The sequence below is a fragment of the Euprymna scolopes genome, chromosome 26 (genome assembly GCF_053919585.1).
Source record: "Euprymna scolopes isolate OS-2025 chromosome 26, ASM5391958v1, whole genome shotgun sequence".
NCBI lineage: Eukaryota > Metazoa > Mollusca > Cephalopoda > Sepiida > Sepiolidae > Euprymna > Euprymna scolopes.
In genome coordinates this window covers 96453691-96464597 of record NC_136507.1, presented here as the reverse complement: position 1 = coordinate 96464597, position 10907 = coordinate 96453691, and the positions used below count along the sequence as shown (strand labels likewise).

At 35.4% G+C, this 10907-nt stretch overlaps 1 protein-coding gene and 1 pseudogene across 4 annotated transcripts in view; one reads left to right on the top strand and one right to left on the bottom strand.

Moving 5' to 3' along the window:
- LOC145248290 (uncharacterized) overlaps positions 1–10907 on the top strand; it is a 261627-nt gene that overhangs the window by 215765 nt on the left and 34955 nt on the right. For all 4 annotated transcript variants that reach the window (XM_080110167.1, XM_080110166.1, XM_080110164.1 and 1 more), the window contains one exon: positions 1554–1944. In XM_080110167.1, the coding sequence (XP_079966293.1) occupies positions 1554–1944 (391 nt within the window). The remainder of the gene's footprint in view (positions 1–1553; positions 1945–10907) is intronic.
- Positions 5034–5150, bottom strand: LOC145248415 (5S ribosomal RNA; annotated as a pseudogene).

Sequence of the window (10907 nt, the reverse complement as noted above, 5' to 3'; positions counted from 1 at the left end):
TAAACCCCAGTAGACTTAAGTCGTTAAACGAGTAACACGCACACACGCATATAAAATATCTTTCTGGCTTCCACTGTCTCCATTTTAATTTTCTAAACTACCACCCTGTCTACTTTATTCCTACACCCCTTTTTTAGTTTGTTTTACACACGGCTTTTTTTCATCCCTTATTTCTATTTCTAAATGGCCCTTACCGGTAGATGGCCCGAGATATTCATTGCGAAGTTTGCTTTCAAATAAGCTGGATTGCCCGATGAGGTCTCTAGTTACTAAAAATTTGCCAACCGAAACATTCTCATGACTGTGTAGTAACACGTTACTGCTTATGCAAAAAACAAATAAAAATATACCCTGGTCTACTCTGTAGCGAGCACTCTTGTATTAACCTCGTTATATTTCATTGATTACCGTACCTCAAAATTATATATATATATATATATATATATATATATATATATATATAACCTATATATATATAACCTATATATATATATGTATGTATATATATATATAACCTATATATATATATATATATATATTAACAACCTCAAAATTATATATATATATATATATACACACAGAGAAAGAAAGAGAGAGAGAGAGAGAGAGAGAGAGAGAGCGAGAGAATGAAACAGAATATTATAAACTATATTTATACATGGTAAACTGCGAAGAGGGGGGGGAGAGAGAGAGGGGGGGAGAGAGAGAGTGTTGTGTTTCATTTCCGAAAGAAATCATTAGGCTATAATACAGTTATTAAGATACAATTTTATGTAGACTGTAGATGTATAAAGATTGAAATACGCGCACACATCGACTTATAATTATATGTTTATAATTATAGAACACAATTTTGTATATAGTCATGAAGAGGGAAATGAAATGAGTTGAAAATAATGTTTTAGCAACATTAAATAGATTAACATTTACAAAAAATTTAAATTTTAAAATTGAATAAATAAAATAAATAAATAAACATATTTTGGCCCAAACAAATAAGGCACCATTATCTATGAAAAAACGCAATTTATTATATAAAGTGCAATTGCCTCTCTGTGTGTAAACAAAAACAAAAACAAACTACAAAACAAATATCCACAAATTTGGTATATTTTTGTTCGGCGTTGTAGTAAGTAATAATATTTAAATTTACAATTTTTTTTAATTCTAACCCAGATTTCGTCAGGGGAGCGAAAGGTTTTGGTTACCCATTATTAATGTATTTTATCTATCATATAGAGTTGTTATATTCTTGATCGGTGTTGCCCCGGATAAATAAGAACTAAAACTTAAAAATAATTATTCATTATTTAGGAATTAACTGGGTCAGGTTTCATCAAAGGGATCGAGGTTTTCAGCCATTTGCAATGTTATCTATTATTTTAAGGAGAGGTGAATGCCTGACATTATTATTATTATTTGCAATACATTAAAACAAGATAAATGACGCTTTAGTGAAATTAATTAAATGAACATTTGCAAAAAAATGTTAAATTTCAAAACTTAAAAAATAAATATTTTGCCCCCAACAGTTTATTCTTCTTTATTTTCAGAATGGCGTTCTGAACTTTTCACCTAAACACGGAATCTCGCTGCGCAACGAGGTGTGCGTGGTGATGTTTAAGAAGGAGAACGAAAACATCTACACGACCTTGGTAGAGAGCCTTATAAAGCAGATGGATAACGTTCGCCTGGCCGTGCGGCCGTACGTGGCCGTCGAAGGGCCCGACACCTTGCGACATCTGCCCTATTGCAAATTATTTCTCGTCTTTGCGGACTGCGCCCCGTGCAAAGTGGCGGCGACCCCGACGACCCCTTCCCCTTCGTCCTCCTCCTCTTCCATCTCCTCATACTCCTCTTCTTCGACTTCCTCGTCGTCGGCTAGAAGCAGCGATCAGCTTGAGTTACAGATAGCGTCCCTAAAAGTAATCAAGGCCCTTGGAGGTAAGACCTATCATGTCTTTGATAAATAATGGCAGCTATGGAATCGTTAATGGAATTCAAAATCCTTTACGCAATCCAACCATATTTTGTACAAATAAACGTCAGTCTATGCTTGACTTGTCCACCAAGTTTCATTAATAAATGTCCAACAGTTTTTTGTTTTATCGCCGTTCAATGAAAAGCCGCTGGCGTAAGCAGTGTAAAATTAAAAGGTGAATTTATATATGAATCTGCACGATACAAATTTGTTGACCAGTTTGATTCTCTCGTTGACATTCTTGCAGGAGGGATCAATGTCTCTAAATGAAAACTGCTACTATAGGACCGACTGGATACGAATTTGACTCACTCGAGTCACCATTTATCTATGTAAACGTAAATACATCTATTATATAAAAGGTAGTTTTCTGTGTGTATGTGTGCTTGTATGTCCAGCTAAAAGAAAAAAAAACTACAAAATAAATGACCACAAGTTGGTAAATTTTTGATTGGTGTGTTCTCGGATGAATAATATATAAAATTAAAAAGACATATTTCTTTTGTGCTATCTGGGCCATGTTTAATCAGTAGAGTATCAGTTTTTGTAGCCATTTCTAATGTATATATGGTAGAATTGAATAACTTATTTTATTCGGCTTTCATTCTTTGGGGATTGACGGCGCCGGTTTCGTGAGGGTGTCGTTTTTTAGGCATTTCTAATGTTATTAAAAAGTGAACGCCTTATATTATCGTTTTCAATGTATTAAAGCAAAAGAGTGGAATGGGCTTGGCAGGTGTGAAAGAGAGGCGGGGATAGGATGTGTAAAATTGGAGTATGAGACGGATTAAGAAAGGTAGATAAATGGGAGTTTTAATATAAAGATGCTACGCACATTTTTTTTAAATTTTATCTTTTTTAATGACCCCGGGCAACACCAGATAGCCTTCTTTGTAAATAAAAAGTACAAAATTCGTATGAGTCAGCGTTGTAGAACTTTTGTTAATCGAATTGGTTCTGTTGTTGGTATTCTTGCATAGGGGACCACGCGGAGGTTGCCAACATCCCTAAGTGAAAGAAATACTAGGGAACTGACTGGATTCGAACTTGCACACCCACTTTTCAGTCTGCGTCGTGATTCACTTAACCACCAACATCTCCCATTGCCAATAACTGTTACACGCTCCTCTTTTGGCACTACCCTGATTTGAGAGGTAAAATCCATCTGCAGCTCAAGAATAGTCCTGGGATTCTTTTGATGGACATTATTTTATTTTATATATGATAGTCGCTGCCTCCCTTCAGTCTCGGAAGATAAAGGATACCCCTTGTAAGGGTAGCTGCGCGTATAATTGTGAGGCAAGTGTTGCGCAATCCCCAAGCACATCTCTCCTAAATCGGCACTGTTCGAGTCAAGTGGCAAGGAGAATTCCAGGACTGCCGAGATAAGCGGAGAGCAAATATACACAGCACACAGGCCGAGAGGACACCCGCGGATAAGTGTTAATGAGTGAACACCATGATAATCGGCAGTGGTGAAAATTTTGATTATTTACGAGGACGACTTAACAAGAATTTGTTTACCTTGGACTAGAAAACGACCATATTATAATTAGCTAGAAAACAGCCCTGCGGTATTGTGTTCCACATACGGGCAGCTTTCTAGTTAATTATAATATGTTTTTTTTTCAAGTCCAATTCTGTTCATGGAATTTTTGGTTAGTTTTAACTACAGATACAGGATAAGGGAAACTGTTGGCAGTAATTGTAGTTAGACGTCTGTTTGTCGTGAATGACAGAGAGGAACCATAGATTGAAACTCAGTCGAGCACCGTCCATGAAAATAACGACAGAGAACTTTTATCGATTTCTTTCATATGTTTGTTAATCATTCCACGATTAGCAAAGAAAAGACATTTAAAATTACCCCGTAGATAAAAATCTGTAGGAAAGGGTTAGGTCCGATAAATGTGAAACCCATTCAGAATTATGCCTCATACTGAAAATACGATCACGAAAATATCCCGGAATAGCATTGAATTGTGTAGAAAAGCACATTTGAACATCAGCAGACAAGTCACGCATATCACTGAAGTCAATTTGTACCAAATACGATTCGTTTTCAGATAGGATTGTGAATTTTATTAACAATTGCATTACTAGCATTTTTACCAATGTTTGTATTCAATATTATTGCATGGTTTACGTTATGGCTTCTAATCTAGTTTCTTTTTTTTTTTTACAAAGGAATCACCACTTATCAAGGCCCAGAGGCCACTCGAGGATAAGAGTTAAAGAGTGTACAGTGGTTAAAAGGACAATATCATAGTAATCGTTAGAAGTCTAAATTTGGTAAAATTGGATTACTTAAGGGGAAGGGCTCATCAAGAACTTGTTTACATTGGACTTGAAGACGGTCATATTGTAGTAAGCTGGAAAGCAGGTAAACGGAAGAGAGTTCCACAGGTGTGCAGTTCTAAGAAAGAAGTTTTGTCTATGGAATCTATGTTTAGGTTTAGGCACAGATAAAGAGTGGGCGAATTATTGATAGTGTTTACAGTCAAACGAGTGTTTCTCGTGAATGTTTGGCGAAGGGGGGGGGGCATAGATTAGAGCTCAGACAAGCACTTGCCATGAAAATAACTATAAAACAGAGACAGGCTCGCAACGTCTTTTCTGTGAGAAAGAGGTTGCAGGGAAGAGAAAAGGGCATCCCCCACTAGACTACGAAGTCTCTTCTGAATTCTGTTAAGGCAGGATAAGGTCTTCCTAGCAGCTCCTGCCCAGATGTGACAGCAATACTTCATCCTTGGACGAATCTGGTTCTTATATAGGTAGAGAATTGCATGTACAATAATTTAACATTTCTGTGATATGCTAATACATCATGAGAAGAAATAAAGTATTTTTTACCAAAAAAAGTGATAAGTTACGATGGAAACAAGAAACGGCACTAACTCTATGCAGGTTTAACCGGCTGCCTCCAAAGGAGGAACTTTCTTGGGATTATGAAATCTACAAGCGGTCCCTAGTCGCATGTATATGTCCCTGTCAGAGGAGATGACGACCTTAGTTTTTTTGCAACTCTTGCAGAGACATGTCAACATCCTCCTACATACAGTGCCTGGAATTCCCAATTGGTCACCCATCTGGTACTGACCAGGCTAAACATGGCTTTACTTCGGTGATCTAACGAGAACCGGTGCTTCAACGCGATTCTGCCGTATGTAGAACATTTACGATAGGTTACCGTTGACAAATATCGCATTGTTATTAGAAAAGTTTTAAATGAAATTATTTAAGCTTACGTTATATTTTTCGTTGTGATAAAAAATTGTAAATCTGCTTTTTAATGTGTTAAAAATTTGAATGCTTGTCAGCCATGTTTGAATGATCATCTCACGTGTAAAGAGAAGTACTATTTTTGTTTTTTGTGTATCCCTAAACTCAGAAAATTCAATGATACATTGACAAACTTTACACGGATGACCCTGACCAGATTATAATGAAAAAAAAAATACTGTAAATTCATTCATTTGGAATGTTACCAAATTAATCTTTCCTAAATTACCATGATATTACTAACTGATACGAAAACTAAATGTGCGCTTTCTAGTTTAACGAGCCGAATTCATTATTAATGTTTAATCGAAGTTTCCTTGTATACTATAGTATAATATCTATCATATATGTACTGTGGTGCACTTATTTGGCATTCACATGTGTTAAATTTCTCCTTATTCTCATATTTATAACCCGGAAGTAACGTATTAGCAAATGAGTTAAAGATGACTTTGTAACTGGGTTCGAATCTTCCGACTTGTAGGAATTGTCATTTTCTGCTCTGATGATTGTGAAAGCATGAAACACTAGTGTCTGTAGGTATAAAAGTAATCGTTATATATATATATATATATATATATATATATATATATATATATATATATATATAATGAATAAATGACAAAAGTCTCTATTCCAAATTTCATGATGTTGACCATCTTACAATTTATTCCTTTAATTCAGTTGACACTTACAATTCTTAACAGTATCTGTTTCGTAGCACAGAATCATGCACTTAATAATTGTATCGATTTGTGAATCTATTTTGCAGCAGCAAACAATCCACCAATAGGAAATAAAATGCGTTTGGACATAATTAAAAAATCCGAAAATTGGAAGAGAAGCTGTAAGATGGTCAACATCATAAAATTTGGAATATAGACTTTTGTCATTTATTCATTATATGTCCTGTAATTACACCACCGAGCTTCCTAAATAAGGATATGTATATATAAACTAGAAATATAAGTGAATGTAATGTATTCACACACACACACACACACACACACACACACACACACACACACACACACACATATATATATATAATATAAAACTGAATGTGTGTGTGTATGTGTGTGTGTGTGTGTGTCTGGTCACGAATAGGCTCTAATATGGTTGACTATTATAGAAAACTGATCCCATATAATGATAGAAGATGTATCGAGACACAAGAATGGGTACGTTTGATCTGGTAGAACGGTGGTTCATTAAAATTGTGGGGTCTACGTTCGCGCTTGGTCCACAAAGTATGGAAATAAAAAATTTAAAAATTAAAAAAAAAAAAAGTTTACAAATGTTTTTGATATAGATGTAGATAATAATATTTTGATAAGTATGTTTTAACTTAAATAGGGATGGTATAATAAAATTGTGGGGTCTGCGTTCGCGCCTGGCCTCCATAGAATGGAAATAGGCACACACTTAAATAAAGACTTTTCATATTTATCTGCGTAAGTATACTTTGATAATTATGTTTCAGGTTGAAGAAATATGGTATAATAAAATTATGGGGTGTACGTTCATGCCTGACCTCCATAGAATGGAAATATGTCACAAAGTTTAACAAGTTTTTTTAATATAGATCCACAGAATATTCTGATAAGTGTTTCAGTGTGAACAAGTATGGTATAATAAATTATAGGGTTTATCTATTTTATTTTTACTTTCATCATATTTTGCTTTGGTTTTGATACACCAAATTCGAAGCTATCTCTTTACAACCCTTCCTTTTCATAACCTATCATACTTTCATAAATCAGAGTCCATTTTCTGTAGGCTGTTTTTGAACCCAGTCAACGACGGGTACTTTTGCTAGTATATATATATATATATATATATATATATATATATATATATATATATATATATATATATATATATATATATATATATATATATATATATAGGATTAGTTCAGTAATAACTCGGGATATATGAATTCCTAAAGTACTCCATACAAAATTGATGGTTTGTGGAGGATGTGGTTTGTTTGGCGTATATCGATAAGTTAATTCTCATTCTAACCTTATGACTTTATCAGATCTGGAGTATTGTATCGTTTTGAAGAAATATATATTGTATATATAGATAGTATAGATTGCTTATTGTTGAGATACTTGAGTTTACTTTCGGCAGCCTTATAACTCCCGCTTCCTTTATTTTGTCCTTTAGTTCTTACATTCCATGAGCGATATTTTTGACAAAGGGGAAATTGCTATGTTCTACGTTAAAATCTATGTATCAAACAATTTTCGTTGGCTAGTTTTTTACATTGAAGTGTCATTTTTAAAAAACCTTCCAGCTCATTATATCAAATGGATGTATACTTTATCTGGAGCAATTTCCATAAAAAACAAAACAAAAAAACAAACAATACTTTTAGGTTTGACCTGTCATGTCAGAGATCCTGACATTTGCGATTGTTTCGAAAAGTTTGTTTTTCTTTGTTTAGCTTTAACTACTCTGACGTTAAACGTGTCTTCGTGTCAAGTATAACTCACTCTTACTTCAACATTCAGCATCCATTTTGAATCTTGCTTCATCCACCAAACAAAACACGCATCGCCTCTTGGAATGTAAAGGGCAACCATTGGGGATCGTATCAAACAGGGGACTGTCGGGAGTTCAACGATGAGATGTCTGTTCACATTACATTTAAACTTCTACAGATTAGTACAGTCAGGGAAGTAAGAAACATGGAGAGCATTCCAAATTCTAGATATCTGAGTATAACTAAGTCGTATGTCAACGTTATACACCTTGTGATCTTAAATGTGCTATCTGATAAATATACTCTCATTGAGAGTTTAGGTTCAGAATTAGGTTAGGGTTAGGTTTAGAGGTAGGGTTAGGTTTGGGGTTCAGGTAAGGTTTGTGGTTATGTTTAGGATTAAGGTTGGGGTTAGATTAGATTTTACGTATCAAAATAAAAGCATGTTAGGTTTAGGGCCATGGTAAGGGTTGGGATTAGAATTAAAGTTAGGGTTAGGGTTAGGGTTAGGCCTAGGGTAGGTTAGAGTTTACGTACAAAAATAAAATGAAATTATTTGGATTATTTAAACTCTCGCTAAGGATTTAGGTTTAGAGTTAGAGTTAAGGTTAGATATAGGGTTAGGTTTGGGATTAGAGTTGTGTTTGGGGTTGGGGTTAGTGTAAGGTTTTGTGTTTGAGGTTTAGGGTTAGGTTTAAAGTTAAGGTTTGGGGTTAGGTTTAATTTTACGTATTAAAATAAATGCATGTTAGGATTAGGGTTTTAGGATTAGGGTTTACAGTTAAGGGGTTAGGATTAGGGTTAATGTTAGTTACAGTTTACATACAAAAATAAAATCATATTATTTAGATTATTCAGACTTCTGTTTTCATATTGAGAGTTATTTTCACGTTTCTCTGAATACAAATGCGAGTTATTTAAGATTTCTAGCCAGTCATGGCTAAAAGAACAATGGCAAGCAACCACCGTGGATTAAATAAACGACCCCGTTCGAAATTCCGTGCAGATTCCCAAGAATTTCCGAACTCGAAAAGATGCATCTGAAGAAGTGGGGGAGGTTACATTATCCGAAATGTTTTGAAAAATACTCAAAATAAGAACTGTAGCTCGAATAATCCAAATAATTCAAATTATCAATCATCATCTCAAAAATTTCGAAACAAAATAACATAAATTTAATTTTTGTTGTCTTAGTCTCTAGTTACATTGAATCTTTCAATAGCTCGGATAATATCATGTGTGAGTTACGTCTACAAGCGAAACGCAGTAGTTTCTCAATTAGACTGGTTGACCTTGACCGCTGGTCAATGATTGATTCTTCCGCTCAGCGTCTTTTATGCCCCGTTGTTGACCAGTTCTTTAGTTATTCCGACAAGGCGCGCCACTGTCATGCTGCTCCTAATGACATCCCCAGAGCCCAGTTAGCATGGTCAGATCCTACACCAGTCCGCCCGCCATGGATGGCCCTACCAGATTACCGGAGACTAGATTCTCATTCTGCCACAGTTTAGGTCTGAAATAAGAGAGTGTCTTTCATCCGACGGTATAGCGTAATGAAGCGATCCTGGACTGTCGCCAACACGAACTATGACGTAGGGTTGGTATTTGCGAAGGGACGGGCGTACGAGCATAGGTCGAGTAGATCCACGTACATCCAGCAAATTGTGCATGATGCGAACTGTGATCCTGTGGATCTGAGGAATATCTGAAAGACAGAGATATCTGAAGAGAGAGTCACATTTGTCCGGGCAAAGAGCCCGACCAGATAGATAGATAGTGTCTAGTGATATCTATGCGTATAAAGTTATTGTTTTGATTTTAATTAGCTTTGTATTGATTATTATGGATCTCCCAACCAAACGCAGTTCTTTTCTGTCTGTTAAGTTATCTTTCCATCTTGTGTGTACAAATTCGGTTTAAATTTATTGCGACATCACTAGCCAGCGTTTAGCTTAGTCATAAAAATAATTGAATAGTTGATCGCTTCTGTAAGAACTGACTTAATCAATATGGCGCCGACTAGTGATATCGTCGGCCATTTTGGAACGCTGTACAAATCGGATCATTTGTGAGCGTATGAAAAATGCGGAAAAATTATCAATAAAGTGGAAGAAAGAAAACTGTGTGGGAGGATTCGGCCCATATCTTCGCCTATTCCCCCACCCACCGCGAACAAATTTCCTTATTTACTTAATTATATAATCAAACTACATTTTTCTCTATTAATGTAATGGCCTATGATTTACGACAACCACAGATCATTATATAAATACGAAGGTCGTTTCAAAAGTAAATCATTCTATTGTTTTAACTAAAAAAGTTGAAGAGCTACGAATGCGGGAGTGGTACCATTAAAACGAGCGACATTTTTTGCTCCAGAATTTATTTTTTCTACATAATCACTTAATGTACTTTTACCGGCAAAGAACGATGGCTGTACATGGGTGTCCAGAGCGCGCTTTGTCATTTGAGGGTTGTTCCGAAAGTAAAACATCTAATTTTTTTATCCCCAAAAGTTGAAGAGCTATGAAGACGGGAGTGACACCATTAAAACAGGGGACCTTTTGTGCTCAGAATTTATTTTTCTACATAGTCACCACCATTCTCAGTACACTTTTTTCTAGGAACTGAATAACATATATCTGCTTCTATGCACGTCAATGACAGCAGTTGCTTTCTCAGTCTCATATCGTCAATGCAAACTTTCAAGTCATGGATGCACAAGTGCAGTCATCATAACGACGCAATTTGCAATCCCCTTTTATCCATTAGTATAAAAGTTGGTAAGTTTGCAATATACATTGCATTTCATCTATTGGGGTATTTTAAATAAGGATTTATAATTTGTATTACCATTGATCCGTGGTACAACGGATATGTGCTAAGTTAAATAAATTCTAATTGATAATCTTCAGCAGATTTAAGGTTCAATCTTTAGTACAGGCAGTGCTAAGAATAGAATCACTTAAGACTTCTACTATGTCATGGTTGACGAAAAGTGAGCAATCTATTCCCCCGTTGATGTACAATTTAGTTCGAATTTTCGTACAGATTCTCGAGTTCGATATATAAAATTACTCGGGTTTGACAAGACGCACGCAACAAAGACCGGGGGGTTACATCTGCCATAACATTGTGAAAATAAGAACA